Below are 25,586 nucleotides of genomic sequence, written 5' to 3' on the forward strand. Positions count from 1 at the left end.
CAATATCTTACTCTTATATTTATTACTCTTCCTGATGGAAGAAAATCTGAGGAAAAACTGAACCACGTCTAAAAATTGTCACCCATCTTAGACTCACTGACTTCCATTCCTCAGTGTAGCTTTAAACTACAGCACCTGTAATAAGGCTACTTATTATGTACAATGGAACTATGAAAAAGAAGAGATGGAGTGTCTCATGTGTGTGTATGTGTGTGTAAATTATCATTTATAAGGTTTTTCTGTCTTCATAATTTCAAGAGGAAGAAGCTATTAGTTCTGTCATGATGAACCCAATAAATATTGTTAAATTTTCATTTTAGCCTTGCAAACTTAGCAAATACATTATTGTTTGCGTGTTTTTATAATTAATGATAGCAGTATGATCTTCTTGTGTAATTGTTCCATTTGTTCAGAAAGTTCCCACTGCTTGACGGATAGGTTTTCTGCTTATCTCCTGCTGAGTCCCTGCAGTTATGATGCTCAAAATACAAAAAGTTCAGATTTTTCTTGCTGCTGTCTTTCATTTCTGTTTACCATTTATTTGTACGCAAAGGGGAAGAAAGCTTGATGTGGGAATGAGCTTTCATATACATGATTAGGAGCTGTTCTGTCAGAAGAACTACTTAATCTTCGGCACTATTTATGAGGCACTCAAAGTACATCTTGCATTGCTTTGTGTCACAGATAGATCTCATTTATCTTGCTGAATACTCGAAATAGCTAAAGGAATGTTTCAGCTTCCTGGAAAGCAGTTCATTTATGAAGCTTCTATGTTCAAGCTCTACAGATTTTTGTGGTCATTAGCCAATCAGAATATTGTATTTCTTTATCTGGCACTACGATAGATTTAGCATATGCAAGGGACCACAGACTAAATCATCATCATCACTATCATCATCATCATCATTATCATCATCATCATCACCATCAACATCAATCCCTTCCTCCTTTCCATCCTCTTCCTCTTATCTTTATTTTCCTCCTTCTACCTATATCCCTGAAAAGATGCAGTATCATTATCTGTTTAGGTTGGGTTGTAACAAATACTGTCATTGCATGGTTGAAGCTTTGCTTTAGAAAATGGGAACATTATGCAAACAGCTGTTGGGAATCTCTTTTCTCTTTCAAGTCCCCAAGAGGAAGTCTGTTACTTAGCTAAAGAACTGAAGTGGGAATGATGCCAATTCAAGAAGTCTTCAAACTAGGCCATATGGACAATTTTAAACTTAAAAAAAATGCATATAGGTAACACTATATGGAATAAGCAGGTTGTATTTATGTATTTAGGAACACACACACACACACACACAAACACACAAACATAAAGAAAAAGAGGCCATGAACTCAAGAGAGGGCAAGGGGTCTACATGGGAGGGCTGGAATGGAGAAAAGAGAAGGTGGAAACATTGTAATTATACTATAATTTCAAAAATACTGTAAAATATGTATTATTGAGGGTAGGATCTCTCTGTACACACATGGGCTTCACATGTGTGCCACTGCACATATATAGAAATTGAAGAACAACTCTGGGTAGATAACTTTCTCCTTCCACTGTTGGGTCCCTGGATCTAACTGGAGTCATCAAGCTTGCACAATTGAGCCATCTCCCTAGCCCCCTAGGTATTTATTTTAAGAACAGATTGCCTGGTTGGAGAGTCAGCATTTCTTACTGATGAGAAATACCATTAAAGCATCATGATATTAGTAAATTGGAAAGTTTTTATTAATTAAATTAAATTAATTTATTTATTTTACATCCAGATCACAGTTTCTCCTCCATCCTCCCCAATGAGTTTATTATCAGTCTACCTGAGGACAGACAAGACAGCCAAAAAACTGTTCCTTTTGTTAAGTCTAATGAAGGATTTGTCAATAATGTGTATTTCATTATCTAATGTAAAAAGAAATTTCAGAGCTACTGACAATTTGTTGCTGTTATTTTGTTATTTTTATTTTTATCTTTTCACTGCTTAAAATTCTTATATGTCTTGATTATAAACTGGGGAGCATAGATTATATTTTCTTGCTTTATAAACAATGGTGACATTTTCTTGTTTTGTTTTTTGTTTTTCACATTCTTATTTCCTTTTTTGCCTCTCTTTTCCATTGCCCCTATAATGAAAACTCTGTTTGCTCTAGAGCTCTACACTGGAACTGAAAGAGGTCTTTCCGTCTCTTGAAGTTCCTCACTTTACAGTAGGGAATCAAACACTCAGAGAAGAAATGACTCATGTAGCTTGTTTGGTTGTAGATCTTCATCTAGAATCCCAGAGGTTCCCTGACTTTCTTCTTATTCCTTTGTATCAATTCCCATTGTGAATACCCAACTTACAGAGCAACATTTGAAGAGATCCTAACAAGCCCTGCATGGAGACTTGCTTGCCTTTCTGGTTGATGACCTCAAATGGTTAATAGTGCATATAACAATATCATGTGTGTGTGTGTGTGTGTGTGTGTGTGTGTGTGTGTGTGTGTGTGTGTGTGTGTGACTGTACAAACAACATCTTATAAACAGTGTTTGGTGTCTTCATGGAATTATGCCTGAAAGGCGAGTGGCTCTCTGTGGATACTCAGATAGTGTTCTTTGCAATATACCTGAACACTTCATTCTCACTGTTAAAAAAATGCCACATACAATAGTAGTATTATACTTGCTAGTTATAATGTCACAGTGATTCCTTTCATCCTTGACCCTATGATGTCTCTCATTTGTGCTGACCTATTCCATCCTCTTTTGCTATTCTAGGTTTGTGTGCTGGAGAGGCAAATATTTGATTTCCTTGGATATCAGTGGGCACCTATCCTGGCAAATTTTGTACATATTATCATCGTCATCCTTGGTTTGTTTGGAACTATTCAATATAGACCTCGTTACATAACAGGAGTAAGTACCTTCCTGCATTTACCTACTTTACTGAACTAGAGAAAGATGTGTAAGCTACAGAAGGCCTACAAACTAAATATATATCCTACTTTAAGGGTAGCATTTTCTTAAATCATGTGTTTATTTTCATAGTTTTAGACTACATCTAATAGTTATTGAGTTTGACAATGGATATAATCATATTGTGTTTTCATTAATTGCACTTTGGGCAAATGTTTTCATATAATTACAAGCAGAACCATGATCCTATGTTTCTAAATTATCAAGTTGTGGCCTCCAAATTAAGAAAATTTGATAAGATTGTTTTCTCATTTAAAATAATCCTGTCTCAAAAATTAGATAATCATAGCTTAAAACCACTGCAAACAACTATGTACTATTGATGTGAAAATTTCAATACACATTAGGAATACTGTTTGAACTAGTTAGAAGCTTGAATATTCTGGACCATTGTCTCTGTTGTTCCTGTAATTCTCATTTTTGACTCAGAGGAAGTATTTTGCATTCCTATTCAAATCAAACTTACTTAACATAAAAGTGAAACTCAACTGTGTTTCAGTTGCTATGGGAACCATAATAGGATTTTTTTTTTTACTTAGTATGTGCCTCAGAGTTCTGCTATCATTCTTCATTAATGTAGGGGTTTTATTTGATGACCCTATTGTTGTTTTTCAATTTTAACATTTTTTATGTTAAACATAAAAACCTTCTGGTTTTTCTATTTTAACATTTTTTTTTTTTTTTTTTTTTTATCCTGTTATATTTTTGACAAGGGAAATGTATGGGGACTTATTTTAAATATTAAAACTAGTTTGTTGTTACAGTATGTTAGTACAGTTGAAGATGGCTTCCTTGAGCTCACATCACAAGGGCTTCTTAGCTTCTCAAGGTTCATGAAACTCCCTTCTCATAAAAGGTCCCCTTGTCTGGCTAGTATAATACTCCTGAACACAGATGAGGCTCACTGGAACTGAGGCAAGAATGTAATAGAAGATGCATCCAAGAGGTTCAGTGCTTTGCAAAGGAAGCAAGAAAGTCTACAGTCCATGCATCCAGGAATGTGCTCTGAGAAAGGGCATGCAATATGTGTATCGAGGTAGTGATTTATGGTGTAAAAAGTTGAATGGTAAATTTTTCTATGTTTAAGTTATGATAGTATTGCCCATTTGACAAATTCACACAAACACACAGATTATTTTTATCAGCTTCACCTCCATTGCTCTCTTTGTCACCTTCTCTGGCTGAACTTCTTTTTTTCTTTTTTCCAACTAGTGTCCCTACCTGGTGTGTGTGTGTGTGTGTGTGTGTGTGTGTGTGTGTGTGTGTCTGTGTGTCTGCGTGTGTGCCCACGCATGAGTGCCCACACATGCCCATGCCAATGACTTTCTTTAGGATTGCTTCCATGAGTATATAGATGAGGGATGTTTACTGGTGCTTAGTCAACTTAGTTGTAACTATACCACCACCTGAAGGAAAATAATCCCCCTTCTCCAGCGATCCACTGAATTCTTATAACTTCTCAGGGAGGGGAGGGAATTCATGAGACCTTACCTCATCAATGACAGAATGTTGTTGGGTCCAGGCTCTTACAGATTGGATGCAGGTAACTACAGCTGCTATGAGTCCATGAATTCAATGACTGTATAAATTACAGAAAAAACCTTGCACAACACTTCTCCTCCTCCTCCTCCTCTTACATTCCTTTTTCTCCCTCTCATGTTTCATGGTCTAAGGAGTAGGTGACATAAAGGTTCTGGTTAGGGCTGAGTACTTAACAGTCATTTACTGTCTGTACTTGCGTCAGTTTTGGATCTCTGAAGCAGAAGCTTCTCTGGCCAAGGCTGGGACAGCATAGTCTCTGAATACAAACATAAACACTTACCAGGCATTTTGACATGTCCCATTAGCAAAACAACTTCAGTAATATCTCTCCTAGGACCTATGAGTTCTCTAGTCAGTGGGATTTGACCAGGTTTACATGGTCAGAAATGTGTTACCTTATGAGGAATGTGACTCATATTCAATCAGAAAGATTCAGTTATTCTCATAACAACTCTGCCACTGTTGTGCCAGTAAGCATATCTTGTCTGTCAGATTGGTACTGCAACATGCCAAGTCCACATCGGTTAAGACTGTGGATGACTTCTCTTCTGGCAGCTGGCATCAATCTTTCTAGCACAATGAATACTAGCTAGGAAAGAGGACACTTGGTTTATTTTCCTGTGTCCTATAGCCAAAGTAAATAGTATCTTCATAAATATGGCCTTACTGTTAAATTTTGGTGTGGAACCAAGAACAATGGCAATAGCCTGTATAGTTTTGGTTGCTTCTGGTACCTCCCAAACCAACAACTCAGAGCTGTGTCTCACATTTCGCAGTAGGATTTTTGTTTAATAACTGTTGGCTTCTGGGAGCAGCATTAGCCACTCATGCAGAGTACCTTCATACAAATTATCATTTTTTTTTTACTTTTTCTTTTAAAAAAAAAAGCCTTTATTTTTAGTTAGCCTTTGAAATAATAGGTTTCCATATAATAGGTTAAAATAGTAAGTTTACATAATTTCTAATTTTGGTTAACTCTGTCTCCCATACCTTTCTTCAACTCCTTACCAAACCAATTTGATCTAAGGTAGAGACTACATAGTACAATGACCAGGAGTGGACCATTTGTAGTCAAAATATCAAGGCCGAATTCTTGCATGTAACAAGCTATTAGTGGCTTTGTACAACTTTGACTCATCTAGATTCAATATTTTTCTTTAAAATAAAAGTATTAATTATATTTTTTCATAATATTTTAGTTGATCTACTATCAACTATAAATGAAAAATCAGACTCTGTGTCATTTTATGGTTTTATTCTTATAATTAAAGTTGTTTTGAGTATCATTAAATAAATATTGTGTCTGTATTTATGAATAAATAGTTGGGACAAAAACCAAAATGTCTGAACAATTTAAAAATGGAAAGGGAAGTCTTAGGTAAGAAGTAGAATAGTTTATGAAATACATTTATCACAATGCTTAGTGTTCAAAGGTGGTCAATGCAAATTAGCTATAGTATTTTCTCTATCACTATTCAAACGTAATAGTAAATAATACATGGTAACTGTAGTCTAGGAAGAAAGGTAACCTAAAGTGCTGGTTGAACTCTTTTCTATGCCTTTCGTAGCAAGTACTTTGAGACTACTCTGGATTCAACAATAATCTTTCTGTAAGACTTAGATCTTTGTCTAGTTGTGTGTTAGACCAACTTGAAACACTGCTGGGGTTCTGTGTCACAACACATTTTCACACTACACCCTCATTTGCTCTTTCTTATAGGCAGCACTCTTGGGTGGATATTTTCTGTAGACGCTGCCTTATGCTGAGAATCCTTTGCCTATGGCTGATGTTAAATTTCTGTATTCTAACTCAGTGAGTTCTGGGTTAGAAATGCAACCTTCAAGTTTTGCTTGGCAATTCATGTTCTCTTTATTGCTCTCTTACAATATCGTGTCATATTCAGCTAAAACATTGCAAATAGCTCTGACAACCACCTTCTTGACAACCCTCTTAATCAGATCAGAATATCCACAAATATGCCATTTGAATTCCCAATTATTTCAGGCTCTGGCCATGATCATTACTCTCAGTATCTATCACGAGTTGTCTCTATAGCCCTAAAACAAGTTTTCTTGCTGCTTTTCCCATCTCTGCTAACAGTCCTTTCTCTTCTATTCTCTGTTGGCTTTTCTCACAACCAACACTGTGGGCTTTGGGACTTGTATCTCTCTGTTTTTAGTAATAATTTTTTTTTTTGGTTTTTTCGAGACAGGGTTTCTCTGTGTAGCTTTGCGCCTTTCCTGGAGCTCACTTGGTAGCCCAGGCTGGCCTCGAACTCACAGAGATCCGCCTGGTTCTGCCTCCCGAGTGCTGGGATTAAAGGCGTGCGCTACCACGCCCGGCTTAGTAATGATTTTTAAAGTTACCTATTTCTGTATAATTTCTATGACTGAGGGTCTAAAAGTGGCTTCAGAAAAATAGGGACATAGGGCATAAAAATGGAATAAAATTACAGTTTGTCCAAAGAAGACAAAAAATTGCAGTTGAAAGAAACTTAAATAGAATCTGAAATGATAGAAATTCTACTTCTTGAGAAGAAAAAGCATGATTAGAGGTTGTAGCTGACAGTGATATATTGGCTGCAGTTAAGACTAAAACTTAGAGTATAACAATGACATTTATCTAATTCTTTCTTTTCTAAATAGGTAGCCCTTTGTGATTTTTATATTTGTCATTTTATATTTTTTTATCAGTAGTTCAATATATAATTAGGCAAATTCACAATTTCATTCCTGACAAGTATTATGGACAGTTTTATGTTTTCCTTACATATGTATTGATGAACCCTATTTGAAAATTGAAATTTTTAATGTATATCATCATATAACAATTTTAAATCTTTTGATATAATATTAAATTATAAATATATATTCCATTGTTCATTTGAACCTTCTTAACTTTAATGCTTACATCATTTACTCCCAAGTTTTACTATTACAAATTGTACAATGTTCTCCATGAAAATACTCTTGTGTTTAATCTATGAATTACTTAGGAGAAATACCTAATAATAAAAAGTATATGAATATTTTTAAGATATAACTGAGAGGTTCATATCCCAAATTCTATTAAATCATCCTGTGGCCAGAAAGTACATTTTACCCTTGCTAGCGCTGACAAACAAGAGAAAAATTTACTACTTTTTAAAATTCTCTTTAATTTTAATGAAGTAGATTATTATTCATTTAATTTCATTTTGGGGTGATAAACTTGGCATGGCCATTCAATGGTTTTTTTTTTATAAATATTTAAGAATTTATATATTACATATATGAAAACTCATGGTATTAAATATATTATAGTATCAAATAATACATGATTTTCTCATGTATTTATATGCTATAAATATATAGTAAGATATTATATATTAACATATATCATATATTTATAAGAATGACTCCTTACCTTGTCGAAGGAGGGAATGGGGGTAGGTTGGGAGGGGAAGGCTGGAGGGAAGGAGGAGGGAAGAGATGGGAATCTGTGATTGGTATATAAAATCTAAAAAAGCATTTAAAAATGAATAACTAAAAGCCTATTTGTAAAATTTCACAAAAGTAAGAAAGTTATATATTAATATAACAATATTTATGAGAGTCATAAAAACTAATTATAGATATTTTCACTTAAAATGTTATAAAGCTTTACTTTAATGCTAATTATTTTCATGCCTTTAAAATAATCTCTATTTGTCTTTGTAATTTGTTCTATTGCCTTTGATGTTTTAAAAGTTAAATGCCATATTAAAATACTAAGACAAAAGGGCCAATGCCCTAAAATGGACTTTAAGGAACAAGCATCCATTGCACATTTGCTGTCTGGGAAGATGTTCAAATTATTGATAAGACATTTTATTCTATTTAATTAAAATTTCCCCAAAGCATGTGAGTATTCTCCGAAATGCAGAACATAGTAACAATAAAAAGAGAATGTTGGTAATAAATTTTGCTTCTGTCACTAATTTTCTTTTTCATAAGCATAAAGGTGAATAATTTTTAAATTTAAAATAGTCAAATATAACAAGCAATCTTTAGTCTTTGAGAGCGTTTGGTGTTTAGAGTAATATAATATGATCAAGAAAATGAAATAGAACATTTCAATTCCAAATAGGAATCCAGATACTATAGAAAGAATTAATATTGTATAATTCTTGACAATCAGTTGAGTGAAAAAAATACAAATTAAGTCTGGTGAAATCATTCAAAATAAATATATGACTCTGTTGAAAATATTACTTGAGGTTGGAAATCAAATTGTGTAATGCATATTCACTTGAGCTCAAGACCCTGGCAAGCAGAATGCAGTGTTGGGTATCAGACATGGTTTGTTATTGACAGTAATATGCATAAGTTTCACTCACCAGTCCTTTTATGATACCGCAAGGAACATGTAGGTTTCTCTTTGCTGTGGACACAGCAGCTTTCATGAGACTGTCCAAGTGAATGCTGCTCTGACACTCAGAATATTTCTACCCTCCTTTCTCTCCCTGTCTCTACTTCCTCCCTAAACTCTGAGTTCCATCATGTCCCTTTGTCAAATTACATAAAGAGCAAGAACGGATGCAATGCAATAAACTAATAATATTTATTAGTGCCACATTCATGCCAGTGTTTAGTTATGTTCCTCTAGAAACCCTACAGAACTCCTATTAACCTCCTGAACACTGCATGTAAAGGTGTATGAGTGGGAGGCAGTGGAGGCTGTTGATCTGTGAGTTCTGATGACTGAGCCAGTCCTGTAGCCATCATGCGCATGTCATATGTTTTGACTTCCTTAACTGTGCCTTCCAAGTGAGGACATGCTAAGTAAAGGGAGCCTCTGCCATGTTGGGCACAAAGTCTGTGTGATATGTTGATTAGAGTGCCAAATGGCAAATCCAAGACCCCTTTTACAAATCATTTGGATATAGCAGTTTGGAAGATTTATAGCTATGTAATGAATCTGAAAAAGCAAAGTGAGTGTGAGGAAGAAAAGGAATTCTGTACTTCTGGTAGTCATTAACTGCTACAGTCAGCGATGCTGTTATTTTTTCATTATTCATTGAGACCATAAACAAGCTCTGTGGACGAGTACTTACTGGGTCCATTTTCAAGTAATTTGCTTTTCAGCTGTAATGATGTTGCCTCCCTAAAAATATTTGCACTCCTTAACATCATTTTAAGAAGTTATTATTCTGTATTCAAGTAGATACGTCCTTGCTTTTATAAAAAAAAAAGAAAAGAAAAGAAAGAAAGAAAGAGTAAGGCATTTAGAAGAAAGCTTATCACAGCTAAAATATGAAAACTTTGTGCTGCCTGTGTTCCAGACAGACAATCAGTGTAGATTAGTGACCAAGAGTCTCTTGAAACAGAATCAAATTAACAATATAACTAATGATGTGAAGTCACTGTGAGAGTAAGTATTTTTACATAGACCTAGGGGGAGGACAAAACAGCATTGCATGTTTAATGGATTTGGCCTGTAGTCCTAAATAAAGATAATAATGCAGCATTGTGAATGCAGTTAATTCTCTCAGGAACATTCACTTCTGAGAAAATGTGAGTCACTTATTATATGAGAAGTTACTTTGTGGTCTCACATTAGTGTTGGGCTCTCAGGTTTATAGTATATGTTACTTATACTAATTACACTTTGACAATCCAAAGGCTTATCTTTAAATCTCTTCATATTTTTGCAATGAAGTTTTAATATATATATATATATATATATATATTATGTATGTGTAGTTAAAAACTATTTTCTAAAATAAAAAATAATAATTCCTATAGAATTTTAGAACAGTTTATAACACAGGGTGTAGATTAAAAACAAAGAGCATTGTCTTACCCTCTTCTTGTCTCTTTCTATATTCTACATTTGCAAGTATGTGTGTTTGTTTGATGCTAATTTTTCTCATTTGACTAGGTGTATATTGGGTGTTACTGTCTAAAAGCAACTCAAGCCTCAGATTTATGACCATTCTGTCTCAGTCTAAGGACTGATATCACAGGCATTTACCATAATTATTACAGTACCTGGTAAAGACCTGCTCACAACCACTTTAATAATAACTCATTTTTGAATCACAATCTGTTTTCAGTTTTTCATTCCTAGTTTCTGATTAGTTTTATTGTAAACTGTCAAGATATTTCATTTTTAAATATACCTTCAACATTTTTCCTTGTATTTATTGATAGGTATTCATTTTGCTTTTGATTTGAAAGGAGGACACGTGGCATAGATGCACCACTTAGAGCTGATCAATCCACCCAGGTGTGAATCTCTTTATTAATGGCTAACTATTGCAAAGTTAAAATGGCTAACTACTACTCTGATGAAAATTAAGCGGCACTAGTCTATGCACACAGAGATGGTTAGTAGTTAGAGGGCAGAGTGATAGTATGTTTATTTAGCACCACAGCTGTTCTTCACTTATGCCGATGATCTTTGCAGCCACAAATTCTTGCCCCCATTAACAACATCAGGCATGAGTTATGTCGTATGGACAAGACCTTAAATCCAATCAGAAAGTGGTTGGTAACCATCGTAACCCTACTCCTAGTGTTGTACCAAAGGCAAATCCTGCCAGGCTGGCTGTCACATAGCTTGCAGCATTCATAGCTACTAAGAATGTTGATACCTTTTCTTCCCCAGAAGCCTGCATGGCACCTTCCAACATTGTGGAAGCTATCCAAGAAGGACGAAGCTTCCAGATCCATATCAACTTCATTCCATGTCCTGTGACCAAAAAAACACGTGCTGTCTTCAGGAATAGGTCTTACCATAGAGTCTTGGTGTGCAACCAAAACCAATAGCAGAATTCTGTATTGTCTTGTGGGTCTCTGAGATCCATTTGACTGCAGAATGAATTCAGGCCATCAGTCTTAGAGACAGGTTTTACACACTGAATGAACCATCTTGATAGCCTCTAAAAGTTTTTTTTTATTATACATTTGATATTTTGTTTGTAGCAAAGATGTAAGAATATCATTTTATTCTTTAAAATTAGAGTCATTGTCTCCAGAAGTCTTAACACATTTCATTATTAAACCTCCAGCTATTCTGTACACAGAGTAATCCTGTGTGGTTTTCTTAGATGTGCCTTACAAGCAGATCATTTTGTTAGGTACACATTGTATTGATTGTTATTATACAAGAAAGTTTGAATAAAATCTATAACTCACAATTAGCTTCAACAAACATTCAGGGTAGAGAATTTGTGGGACAATGATTTGTTGGTGGCTGAGAGAAGAAAATATTTTTGTAAAGAACAAACATTATCCTGCTTTTGTAGCTCACTAGCCTACCTATACAGAAGTGTGTTGCCTTGGATTTGTGTGTGTTGGGGGGTGTTATTTCTTTATTTTGGCAAGCTTAATCGTTTTTTACTTATTTCCTGGTATTATGGAAAACCTGACTGTATGTCATATCAGAATTCCTGGACCTCCAGTTAGCCAATACTCTAGAATCTGAGTCTCTAGTGGTTTTTAGTAGAACATTAAATTTAGTGATACTCAGTACTTATACAAAATGCTGTTAAGAACATGCTATTTGTGGACAGTTGCTTAAAGGAGAAGGGATCTGAGCCAGGCGTGGTGGCACACGCCTTTAATCCCAGCACTAGGGAGGCAGAGCCAGGCGGATCTCTGTGAGTTCGAGGCCAGCCTGGGCTACCAAGTGAGCTCCAGGAAAGGCGCAAAGCTACACAGAGAAACCCTGTCTCGAAAAAACCAAAAAAAAAAAAAAAAAAAAAAAAAAGGAGAAGGGGTCCATATTCTCTGTGAAACCCATTGTAACATACCTTAGTTAAGCTTTTATATATGTAATGTCATAGTTTAATGATTTTTTAACATCCTGGAATGCATTTTAAAATATGCTACTAACTTCCAATGAATAACTGTGTGTAGTAACATATCTGTGCCCTTCATTATTAATTATGAGGAATTTTGTAAACTCATTGATATAAGCAGAGATGAATATGAAGATTCAACCTGGCTCTAATATTTACTAAGAAGAACTTAAGTATTAATGCTAAGCTTCCTCACTCGAAATGTAATAAAACAGGTGCCTATTTCATGCAATTACCGGGAGAATTTATTTTTCTTGCATAGTACTTGGCATGTAATAGAAGTTCATTAATGTTATTATCCTTACTTGGTTCACCTTCAGGACATATGGAAGAATATCAATTTCTATACCTTTAAACTGGACTTAGCTGTATAAAATATTTTGCCAAATGAAAAAAAAAAAAAGAGGAAAGAAGATTCTACCTCTTAATTCAATGCTGAGAATGGCCATGCTTTTTTGTATACTGGATTGATTGCTCTTGAGTCAAATCAATTACATTTTGGTTGCTAAGATGTGGTATCCTCAGTCTCACTTTGTCCATAGGAGGATGCATCTAAAGACACAAGCAGTCTGGAAGCCAAGAGAAAAGAGGCCTCAGGGATTAGGTATCTCCTTCAATGGCCTTACACACACACACACACACACACACACACACACACACACACACACACACACTGATACCTCCACCCCCTTGACCTAACTTCCTTCTTGCAGGCCTCATATTCTAAACATTTTATCACCTTCCAATAGCATCAGGGGCTGGAGACCAAGCCTTTCCTTCATGGCAAGGAGATATTTAGGGTCCAAAACATAATACCATGCACAAGCAATTCTAGGCAATGTCAATGGTAAAATCCTTGCTGGGATGCAATGCCCTCACTTCCTACAACCCCCAAATCCCATATTCTCAAATGGAACAACAAAAAAATAAGAAGTTAATTAGTGAAGACAACCAGACAAAAAATAAAATACAAATAAGGCAATTAGCAGCTCACATATAAAAACAGATGAAGAAATGAAGATATTGATGTGTTTTCAAAAGAAGATTCTAAACTGCACTGAAAGGAATATAAACTTCATTGTACTATAAATTAACTTGTTGATGAAACCAAAGACTAAGTTATTCAATGTTGGCCATTATCAGTAAAATTATTAAGGCCACTCCACGTTGTTAAAAGGGAGGTTTATTTTGTGGGGTAACTTACAAGTGAACGGATGGGTTACAGGGTCTGGGAAAGGTGTAGCCCAGTCCGGCGGTGTTCTCTGGAGAACTCTGCTTGGTCTAGCTCCAGCGTCCAGGGTCCAGGAGCCAAGAGAGATGGCACATCCAGATCTCGGGTCTTCGGGGTCCTCTCTTGGCCCGCCTTGTAAGTGTGACAGTTTCCTAAGCCTCAGTGGGGGTTGGAACTTCCAGATCAAAGCTGGAATGGCTACCCACTACAGGCCATGGATCTGGAAGATATGGACATCCAAGTGAAGACGAATGCAGTTTGGTTAAAAGAGATCAAAAGTGCTATTTGAGTCAAAGATTACACTTGGCCTTTTTCCCCTTAAAACAAAAGTCTCAGCAACCAAACTAGTGGGAACTCATGAAATGTGGACCAATAGCTGCAGAGCCTCCGTGGGACTGGACTAGGCTCTCTGCATAGACAAGACAGTTGTTTAGCATGACCTGCTTGAGGTCCACCCACCCCCCGCCCCGGCAGTGCAGGCTTTTTGGAGGCCAGTGCCTGTGCTGGGACAACTTACACAGCCTTGGTTCAGGGAGAGGGGCTTGGACCTGCCTCAACTGAATGTACCAGGCTCTGCTGACTCCTCATGGGAGTCCTTGCCTTAGAGGAGGTGGGATGAGTTGGGAAAGGAGGGAGGAAAGGGGCACATGTGGTTGGTATGTAAAATCAACAGAAAATTTCTTAATAATAAAAATAAATAAATAAATAAACTGCAAAGCACAAAAGAAAGACTTAAATAAACAAACAAAAAGACACATGCAGTCACTTGAAACCATACATAGGAACAAATCCCTAATAAATGTACCATGAAAGATTTGTACTTATTACGTTGATAAAGAGAACCTTTTTTCTTAGGGAAGAGCCCTTGACACTTCACTTTGTTTTATCGAAATTACCAGCATCAGCATTCTAATTTAAGAGAATAGGAGTTATTTAGACACAAGTACTACCAGAGGTTATCATTTAATCTGATAATGCAAGTAGTTACTAAATGACAAACAGTTATACAGCCCAGCAAAAGGAGGATTCACAATCCAGGAGAGATGCAGTAAGATGACATGTCATTCCTCATGCTACTCAGAATGGCACACAATTTAAAATATGTGATGTGTTTATTTCTTGAATTTTCCATTTAATATTTTGGATTGCTATGGTTATAAGTAACATAAATCAGTGGAAGTGAAACCAAAGATATATAGGGACACAGTCACATTAGAACTGCATTTTTGACTTGCCAATCTTTTCAAATCAAACATTGAAACCTATATTATTTTATTCTGATAAAAATAACCCTTCCAATGTCTGAGGGTATTGCTCACTTGTTGCACACATTTTACCAAGGTTGAGGCCTTGTTCAACTCTTAAGTATCATACACTCTACAATTAATTATTTTATTGTACACATATTGCAACATGATAGACTGCCTTCCAGACTCTATGGATTCAACACTTTGAAAAGACCAAAGTCTAAGCTCTGATGGGAATGAGGTACATAAACAACAAATACACATTCATCAACACCACCATCATCATCATCATCATCATCATCACCAACAACAGCATCAACAACAACAATAACAATAGCTGTTTTCTTCAGGAGATAATGAAATGCTATAAAAGAGTTAAATACTGATAATTTTGTGTGTCTTATAAATGTATTGTTTAATTATTTTAGATGAAACTTTGGTTCATCTGGAATGTATTTTTACTATTTCATTTTATATGTGGTGCCAAAACTATTTTTGTTGCTCTATGTATGCTAGGGTTTCTACTGGTTTGATTTCAGGAAGATTCTGTGCAGGTAACCACAGCTGTTGTGATTTTATAAGTGAAATCATGTCTTATCCAAAAGCATTTCATAATCTCTTCCCCAGTCTCTGGGTCTCACATTCTTTCTTCCTCCTTTTCTTGTTTAGTCCCTAGCACCTAGTTTCTTATTCTTAGCATTTCAACATGTTAGGCATATTGTCATTGATGCTGCTCATTATAGTAAAAAGGTTCTTTGACCAAGGCTGAGAGTTCCCTAGGTCTATAGTTATAAACACAAGTACTTAGAAGGCAGGGTCTTAACACTTACTAAGGAGGTATCTACACTGGATAGTCTCTGGAGTAGGAAGAATCATTCTGTTTAAAGATGTGGAAATTGATAAATTTCCCATGTTCCAGTGGATCACCTCACACTTGTACACATATGGGTAGCACTAGCTGGCCTAACTGGGTTATTTTTAAAAAAGACATGAAGTTTGGAGGTGATAATATTAGGATATAAGGGGAGAATTTGAGGGGCAGTGAGGCTATAAATGATTATATTTAATAGTATATTTCTCAGAAAGAAACATTTGAACTATTTTTTATATTTATCTGTCTTGCAGAGTAAAGTATCTTTAGTACTCCATTTCAATGTTATACACAAATAAATAAGAAAATGAAAATTCCAATAATGAACTAGAGAAAGACATAGAAAAGCTGAATTTATCTAAGTAAAGAAAAGCAATAAAAGAAAACATAATATAGAAAGGAATACATTCTCAAAGTCCTAACTATTAGAGATTATTTAATTATCACTTAAAAATACCTACCCCTACTTTGCCATGCACACACATATGTTACTTTTTTTTATTCTAAGGCTACTATCATACATGCTGTTTTATTGTGCTTATCATTGTATCATGAGCTTTAATTTTACATTGCCAGACTGTTCTTTCAATGTTTTCTTGACCCCTTAGGCCAAAGAATTTAGATTTACTAAAGTATTCCTAGTTTCTGGGTTTTCTTATTTACTGAAGAAGATATAATCTACATGCTACAAGGTCTTCCCACACTTTTATTCTAGAATATTTATTGTTTAATACTCTTATACTTAACATTTAGATCATGGTGAGATCCATTTTACTATTTAATTTTATATGTGGCACCAAAATTATTTTCTTTTATATGATCCTCAATTAATACCACCATTTATCATTGAATTATTTTATTATTTGAGCCAGCTGTTCCTAGCAGTTCAGGCTTGCTTCAAACTAGCTATGTAGCTGAAGTTGGCCTGTACTAATCCTCTCGCCTCTGACAAATATTACAATTCTGCTGTTTTGTTGGTTCATATAAAGAAATTTTCTAGTGTCTCTTGAATTTTAATAGGTATTTTTTTGAAGAAAAACTCTCACAGTTAATGTTTAATATTAGGTTCATATATATGTTGCATTTATAATCTTCTCCAGGAAAATATTAACTAGCAATCTGTTCTGTTAAGTACCTTGACTTAAATGTAGAGAGTTCAGTACTTTGTTTTCAATTGTACTGTTGCTATTAGTACTTAATAAACAGTCTTTACCATATATACATTTTCATATTCATCTTCAATTATTTAGAACAATAAACATTTTATTAACTATATTTAATTTTGTTAGTTTTATTAGGATTTCATTTTGATGTATTATTCTACTAGTGTGTCCTGATACAGACTGACCCTATCCAGCACCAATTGTTTCATAAATCTTAGCTTTTTAATCAGCTTTGTAATCTTCTTTACTGGATTTGTTCACATTTTTCACTTTCTTTTATACTGACAACAAAAATTTTGACAAATCATCTATTTTCTAGATATTTTGTTTAATTTCATTTCTATAAAGTCCCTTATTAAAGTCTATTCCTCTCTTTAGACTCTCCTCTGAATCTGCATTGGTCTTTTTCATACATCTATTCATCTACACTGTCTCATATATGTGGAAAATGACAATTGATGAGATCAAAGGCATTTGCTTCCTAATTATCTCTCCTAATTCAAAGAGTGAGCAGGAGACAGGTTCTTCTATAACATAAGCAACACTTCCCGAATATTTGATTTTTTTTTTTTTTTGCTAGTAATAGAGATGCCAAATTGATAATGCAAATTTTTAAATTGTCTTACTTTGGATTTTTCTCATGTTTTAAGGGTCAAATAATATCTTTAAATTTTTATTTTAAAGATTGACACCTTTGAAGGATTTCACCTTCCAATCATTTGACTCTGAGATTTGTTCTTGTATTCCATTTTATAAAGCCAGACCAACTGACAGCAAATGGGGAAATTCTTTGAGAGTGGCAGTGTCTTCCAAACGGCTTCTGTGTAAGATTCTGTGTACCGTGTAGTCCGAAATGAGCCTTTCTGTCACAGAGTGCTGTGAAGTTGACCTTTTGGCGGCTGTGTGGATTGTCGCAGCGGCAGGATGCATTCCGACTGCCCAACTGTCTTCTCAATGAAATAGTTGTCATTTTCCCAGGTCATCTTGTGCTGCATCTGCCGACGTCTTGTCAGTGGTTTGGGAGATGGCTACTCATCTGGGAACTGACATGGAGAACATGTTATCTGTGCACTGCAGTTAAACCTCTACTTGACTAGACCTGTCATTTACTTGAACACAATGGAGTCAATTTTCTGCCTTTTTCTTTTAAAAATACCACTTGTGTTTAAGGAATTTTAAAAATGGCATGTTTTCCTGCATTTAAGCCCATTTTGTTTACAGTTTATATTTTTAAAGATGTCATGCAATAAGATAAGTGTATGCAAGATGGACTTTGAGAGAGAAGTTACTGTTTCTAAATGATCCCTTTCTAAAACTGTGAAATTGGGACTTAGAGAAATTCTGATTTCTTACTATTGTTTTGCCAAATTGGTGTTAGGCTATAGAGTTTGGAGTTTGCATGCATATCTGAAGTTATATTTTCAGAAGAGTTGGTATCTAAACATTTAAAGTTGGCATTTATGTTCTAAAACGTTTGGCTTTTCTTCATTCTCTTTCTCTCTTGTTAACCTTTTATTGTTATCATCTTATTGTAGGAAACTTCTTCAATGCCATGGGAAAGTGAGGTTTATTAGTGGCAAATGGCAACTTAGGGAACTGTAAGAAATTCAGTCCTCTTCTCTGAGTCTGTTGGGCACATTGATTATACTAGGTTCTTAAGGATGCTCCGGCATCCAAACAAGGGGGAAAGTGCTCTCACTTGTAGATGGCATTTTCTTTGTTGGGAGCCACCAACCAGCTCCCAAATAAAAACACAGAGACTTATTGTTAACTATGAATGCTTGGCTTAAGCTTAGGCTTGTCCCACTAGCTCTTTTAACTTAATTTAGCCTGTTTCAATTCATCCACATTTTGCCTTGGGGCTTTTTACCTTTCTATCATTCTGTATGTCCTACTGTCCTACTTCCTCTGTGTCTGGCTGGCTGGCCCCTGTTGTCTCCCTGGCATCTCTCTTTTTTTTTTTCTCCCTTGATCCTAAATTCCTCCTCCTACCTACTCTCGCTTACAACCATCACTATCCCTATTGTGATAAAACTTTTATTATTCTCTTCTAGCACATTTCAGTATAGTATACCATGATGATATGCAAAAAAATATTTATTTCTAACTTAAAGAAAAATTTAAAATCTTAGCATTTTATTTAGTGAATATAATATTCCATTTTCTTTCATACTGGTGTGTTTGAATTCATTTTCAGTACATGTTTTTCTTTTCTTTCATTTAGATCATGATCAGTATTTGGTATTTGATCACTTTGAGACACAACGGCGTAGTTTTGCTTTCCTGTGAGTAAAGTGTTATCATGAGGTTTCTTTGTTAGGTTGTTGAAGTTACAAAAAAAAACAAAAAAAAAAAAAAAAAAAAAAAAAAAACTACTGTCAAATCGTACACAACACAGATGCAAGGCTTAGAAAGTGTGAAACTAAATAAAAAATTAGTAATTGTGTATAACATTCAAATACCCAATACCCATAAATCTTTAGAAGGCTTACATAGTTTAACAGACATCTATACATATAAAAGAGCCAGCAACAAATATCATGATCACGGAGAGAACTACATAAACACTAATTCTAAGAAAAAAAACTTTGGTTTAGTAGAATAAGTCTAAGCACAGACAATCAAAATTTTAAATCTCTTATGAATGTTAGACCACAGTGCTAATTATTATAAACAGATTACACACACACTACACACACACACACACACACACACACACACACACACACACACACACCAGTTGCAAATAGTATGATTCCCAGGATTACAACTTTTTAGATATATTTTTCAGTTCATGAGACAGTAAGAGGTCAGCTTGTATTATAAACACACTGAAAGCTTCTTACAGATGGTAGGCAAGGTCTCTAAAGGCCCACAATTGTCTTCATAAGCATGTGCTGCTGCCTGGATTTAGAAGGCGATAGTCAGGTGGACTACAAAAAAAAAAAAAAATCAATAGCCAGGTCAGACACAGTATGAAAAGATTCCATCTTGTACATCAGATTCTTTTCAACAGTTCAAAATTAGCTACAGCTGTATGGGTGGGAAGGATTCTCCTGCTAGCTTTCTATAACCACAGTTTTCATGAATTGTCTCTCTTTCTGATGCAGTGGGGCTTTTATGGATCTTGGGTCTTTCTTGTAGGTCTTACCCTCTGTGGGGTTAGCTCAGACTATTCAGCCTAGCTCAGAGCCAAGGGGCAGAAGGACCATGTTCTGACCTCTTGTGACCACCACTTAGGCTGCATGCCCTGGTTTTACTTGGTGCAGATGATCTGAGCTCCTGTCCTTGGGCTTGCAAAGCAATACTCCCTAGCAACTGAACATCACGCTGACCCTAATTTTTATTTTGGAACAGTGACTAGAGATACTAAGATCAGGTAAATAAAATTCCAGGACACTATGTGGATCGATCTGTGTGTGTGTGTGTGTGTGTATGCCTGAATAGTATACATCTTATCTATGCTTGAATATTATACATCATATATATGCTTGAATATTATATATCTTATATATATGCTTGAGTATTATACATCATATATATATACATATATATGCACTTAATATTACACATCACATATGTTGACACAGAAAGGGACATCCACTCAGAGACACAAAGTGTTTCACCACATGCTTTGTTACAGATCAGTCAAACTGACATAAAGTCAATAGTTCTGTGTTGCTTTCTGTCACTTAAAATAAATAGTACACAAATTTACTAAAGAACAATTACCACAAAAATAATAAAAATAATTTCATGATTGATTCCTAATATATGATAGTACTAAATATTATGAAAATGTCTCTATGTAAATCATCTTCAGTATGGTAACTCATGGAAGGTGTTTTAACTTCACTGAACACACATGCTATTAAATGAGATTAAGTGACCTTAACATACCATGTTAGTTTTATTTAGAAGCTCCATGGAAGTTCTTTCCTTTTCTTCTAAGACAGCTGATTTCTGTGAATAGAATATATGATAGTTATTTACATACAGCCTACATCCCTCTTTCAACTACACATGATATAATAAAATCACCAGCTTGTTTCTGATGTTAATTCTGGTTCTTGCAAAGAACATATTTCTGAAAACATAAATCACACACGATATCTGACCAAAGTTGCCCATAGCTATCACCATGTTTCTACACCATTTGCATGTGTCCATTTGCTGGTGAGTCTTGGACTGAGTGCTTCTCATTTTCTGAGCTGAAAGGAGTAAAGAATCACTAGTATTTATATTTCCAATATCCTTTAAGTCTAGAAAAGAAAGTCACTTGAGACAGCTTCATTAATGACATTTGTCCTGTGATTATTACTCTCATTTCCCTGAATGAAGCTTTGTGCTGTTGTAACGTTCTGAAACCCTCTTCCTCTATAGACAGATTCACCTAATGCATAGCACAGAATGCATCCTCTTCTAAGTTGCTGAGGTAATATGCAGTTTAGAATCTCTTGTTTGATAAGTAGAACAGTAACATTGCCAGCTGAGGTTTGCTCTATTACTTCAAAATCTTTTACCGTCTGGGTATTTTCTGTGTCCCATTATTACATTCATCAAAGCAGCACCAACTGCTTGCTCCCTCCTGCAATCCCTCACGCTCTTGGACATTATGTTTGGGTAAACACTGGTGTGCTGAGTTCCCATTCAGTATCTATAAAAGATACTTTTTATTATACCACAATAGGATAGGCAGAAAAAATATTTATGAGTGATGCAATTTAGGAACTTTATGCTAGTGTGATTTATGCATGCCCTCTTTACCATTTTAGAACATTATTGTTTGCTACACACTGAAATCCAGGCACAACTGCAAATCTTTTCCTGGGGTTAACATTTAAAAGTACTTCCAAATGAATAGCTAAAACACTATCTTAAGTTTTATGTATTGTTCTGGTCAGCACTCAAAATGAAATTTAAGCACTACTTTTTCTTCTATTTAATGCCATGGAACAGGCAATTTCTACTTTTCCTGTGCAACGGCCACGTCGTTGCTCTGTATGAACCTTCTAAACTTCCCAAACTGTTAAAGTTCCAGGGCTGCAAAGTCCATTCAAACATAAAAGACTTAAGTGAATATTACATTACCTTCTACATATATCATATATCCCTAATATTGGTACTACGTTAATGGCCTGCTGTCTTTCAATGCTCCTCTTCATTTCTGATGTTTTAATCTCTTCACTTTCACTCTTTATTTTAAGTATTCCTGTAGCCTGTTGTTAATAACTACAGAGTTATAAGATTTTTTGTATTTATGCCTGACATGAAGAAGACTGATTGATTTTTCAAGTGCATCTCCCAAGATGCTTTGTTGAGGTGTACAAGAACTTAAGGCCAGAAGCTATCAAATATATTGAACTGTGAAATAGTCACCATTTCTGTAGATTCTCTTGCCTCCATATTTTACAGTTCTGATAACTGGACAAAATACAGTTATTAAAGGAGAAATAAATGGATATTGTTCTTAAAGGCATTGACACAGATGAGCTATGTCATGTACAGATATATATACAATACCCCCTTTTTTCCTTAATAGTTGTGTGTCTGTTTCAGAAGGTATTCATCAGATGTATTTTCCATGTTTATTTGATATGGGATTATAGTTTAATGAATAATAAGGCAGCAATTTTTCATGAAGTGATTGTAATTAATTTAGAATTTCTACAACTCTATAACTCTACAATTTAAAAATGTTTATAAGTAGAATTTTTGAAGACTTTAATTTATGTTAATACTCTACAGCTTGAATTTCAGGAAACTGAAAATTTATATGAATATAATCTTAACATTTATGTTTATAGTGTAATATTTAATTTTCTTATAGTGGTAACTGGTTATTAGTTAAGTTAGGAAAGTAATCGTGACCTCTACTATTATTTTATTTTTAGTAATCAGCATTTATATTAGCCTATCAGCATTTTTATCAAACTATTCTGTTTAACACTTGTATGTTCATGATACATTATTAGTCTGAATTTTTAAAATTCTATTTCACAACCTAAGAAGTTACACACAGCCAAAAGTATACCTTTTGACGTATTTGCCCGCCAATTTTGACCATAATAAAGATCAATTTTGAAGAAATTGCCTGCCAGTTTCTACCATAATAAAAATAAAGTTTTGGTCATCCTATTATTACTATCCTTCCCTTTGTAATGACAATTATCAATACGCTTCCTTAATGGTCACTTGACCGTAATCACAGCACCCATATTTAGCACAACCTTCTATGGAACTAAGCATTACTTACACTTATCTGTACTTCTTCTTTGGCTTTGGAAGTTACAGGTTTGTATATTTCTTTGCAAATTAAAAAAAAATAAGAGGATGTCAAGCTGGATATTCAGAAAAGTAATGTTAAAACGTCTCATTTTAAAATTTAAATTTTAAATTTCCTGTTAAATAAAATGTCTTCATGTTGATCCATTTTTGCCTCCATGGACTCATTTTATTCAGAAATCTATTGTACTTTTAACTTCTTCAAAATCTACCATAGTTCTAGTATTTTTATACCTAGGAACAAACTGACTTCAAACCCTTACTCTATTACAATTATAGGGGATTTTTCACCACACAAACTAATCCTTTTCAGTTAACTTTTTCTAATTCTTTGCAAAGCTGAGAGTGTGTGAGCAATGAAAGTCTGGGCTTTATTAGACCAAACATCCAGCTAACACATGGTGCATCAGGATGTAAGTTCTTGTCTAAGCTAGATTTCCTAACAGCCAAAGTTACTGTGCACAAGCATCATCTCTCAGATTAAGGCTCCAAGGGTCCTTAAAGCAAAGGCACTCAGTACATCCACTGATTCTTGTTAGCAATAGAAAAGATCCAGGTCTCTACCGGTGGAACTGGAAGCCCTGGAGTGAAGGTCAAGTAATATTCTTTATATAAAAAGTTGTTTAAGTGAATTTGATGCAGTAAACACAGAATGGAGAACTTTCTAGTAATGCATAAACAGTCTGTTTTAGGTTGCTTTAGACAGGATTTTGCGGGGGGTTGAGGTGGGGAGGTGAATGAGGTGCCTCACAAAAGTTTTGTTTCCTTTCTTTTCCTGTGATGCCCTTCAGGAGATCAGACATTTTCACAGCTGAGAATGCACTAGCTGCTTGATAATTCTTTTAGTAGATGTGCTTCTCAGAAGTGACTCTTGTGTTTGCTTTTTTATAATTCAGGTCCTCACTGTTCATCTGCTTTCCACAGAGTCAGGAAGATGCTATGTAACTGGATTTTACCATTTACACATTTACTTACTTTCACCAACATGTTTAAAAAGTCTTGGAAATAGAAAAGCTGATGAAAGCTAATTCTAATCTAGATAATTTTGAAAAATCAGAAACAACTAAACAAAACAAAACAATAACAACAAAACACACTTCAAAGTAATCTGGGCTACGATGATATTTTTCAAGTCTTAACTTATACATTCCTTTAGTCTTTGAAAGCTAGGCGTGCAGGTGAACCACGGCTCTCTGAGCTCCATTGAGTGACTGGCTCTCAGGCGTCCAGCTAGTGCACTGAGGGTCAGTACTTAAGTGTTTGTCTAGTGGCTCATCTCACCTCAGCCACACGAGACCTGTGAGCTACTCAGGGACTGGCGATGTTTTTAGACTGCTTTCGTGTTCCGGTCACAGTTTAACAGATTCCAGTTCACTGTAGTTGCCCCTGACTCTGTTATTTTTGCTTCCTATTTTTCTTTCAAGAGAAAAACACTGTCATCCACCTGCAGCAAATTTGCTGTCCATACAGTGAGACAGCCTATTTCTAATTGTAGAGAGAACAGACTTACAAAACTGAAGTTTTCAGATTATTAATATTCCCATGGCTAATATTTGCTTCATTGTTTAAATTGGATTTTTTATATATTTTGATGTATTCATTTGTCACTGAGTTTCATGATTTAAATTATAAAATGAATGTTCCAAAAATAAATCATCTACTATGTCACTCTGATCATTAAATGCAGGTTTCTGTGACTGCTTTATATATTAGGCATAGGGCCAATAATCTGTATGGGGTGTTCCAGATGAATAATTTACAGATAATGTTAACACATAAAAATCGTCAATGTATCAGGCTATGTGTGCAAACTTGATGTATGCTGTGGAAGTGATGTATGTGTGTGTAATATGTATCTAATATATATATATATATATATATATATATATATATATATATATACACACACACACACACATATAGGTGAAAATTTATCTTGATTTTATGTAGTGGCCTTTTCTGTGATGTTTACAAATCATCTTTTTAAAAGTACACCTCTAATGGCATTATTAATATGTTTTAAAACACCAATGAATTTCCATTTATTTAAAGGAAATTATATTGAACTAAGAAATACTTACGATAATTTATTAAATACTTTGCATTCTCAAATGGAGAATGTTCATGCTACCTACAACTGAACAGACTTGACCTGGCTTTAAATTGATGAAATAGATTTCATCAACTGGGTCCTTTATATAAACTACAAAAACTAGATTCACATCCATTCATTCTATGTATCATAAAGCACAATTCCTCCTACTCCCTCACTGCCTTGAATGTTCTGAGTATATCCTGTGCTGTTTATCCATATCAAAGACATTAGTCATGTCTTTTTATTTTACAGCTGGTGTTAGGAATTGACTGAAAGAACACCTAATATATACCAAGATTGTTTGGTGATGTACCAAACACCATCTGCTGCAGTATGGAAAATCTGGCCAGCATCTATCAACTATCATGTCCTTCTCCAT

General features: G+C 34.9%; 1 protein-coding gene across 3 annotated transcripts in view; it reads left to right on the plus strand.

Moving 5' to 3' along the window:
• Nkain2 (sodium/potassium transporting ATPase interacting 2) overlaps window positions 1–25,586 on the plus strand; it is a 1,053,517-nt gene that overhangs the window by 461,287 nt on the left and 566,644 nt on the right. For 2 of the 3 annotated variants that reach the window (XM_028868380.2, XM_028868381.2), the window contains exon 2: window positions 2,750–2,887. The exons of the other annotated variant lie outside the window; for it this stretch is intronic. In XM_028868380.2, coding sequence (XP_028724213.1) covers window positions 2,750–2,887 — 138 coding nt within the window. The remainder of the gene's footprint in view (window positions 1–2,749; window positions 2,888–25,586) is intronic. 3 annotated transcript variants of the gene reach the window in all.

Source organism: Peromyscus leucopus, chromosome 8a (assembly GCF_004664715.2).
Source record: "Peromyscus leucopus breed LL Stock chromosome 8a, UCI_PerLeu_2.1, whole genome shotgun sequence".
Classification (NCBI taxonomy): domain Eukaryota; kingdom Metazoa; phylum Chordata; class Mammalia; order Rodentia; family Cricetidae; genus Peromyscus; species Peromyscus leucopus.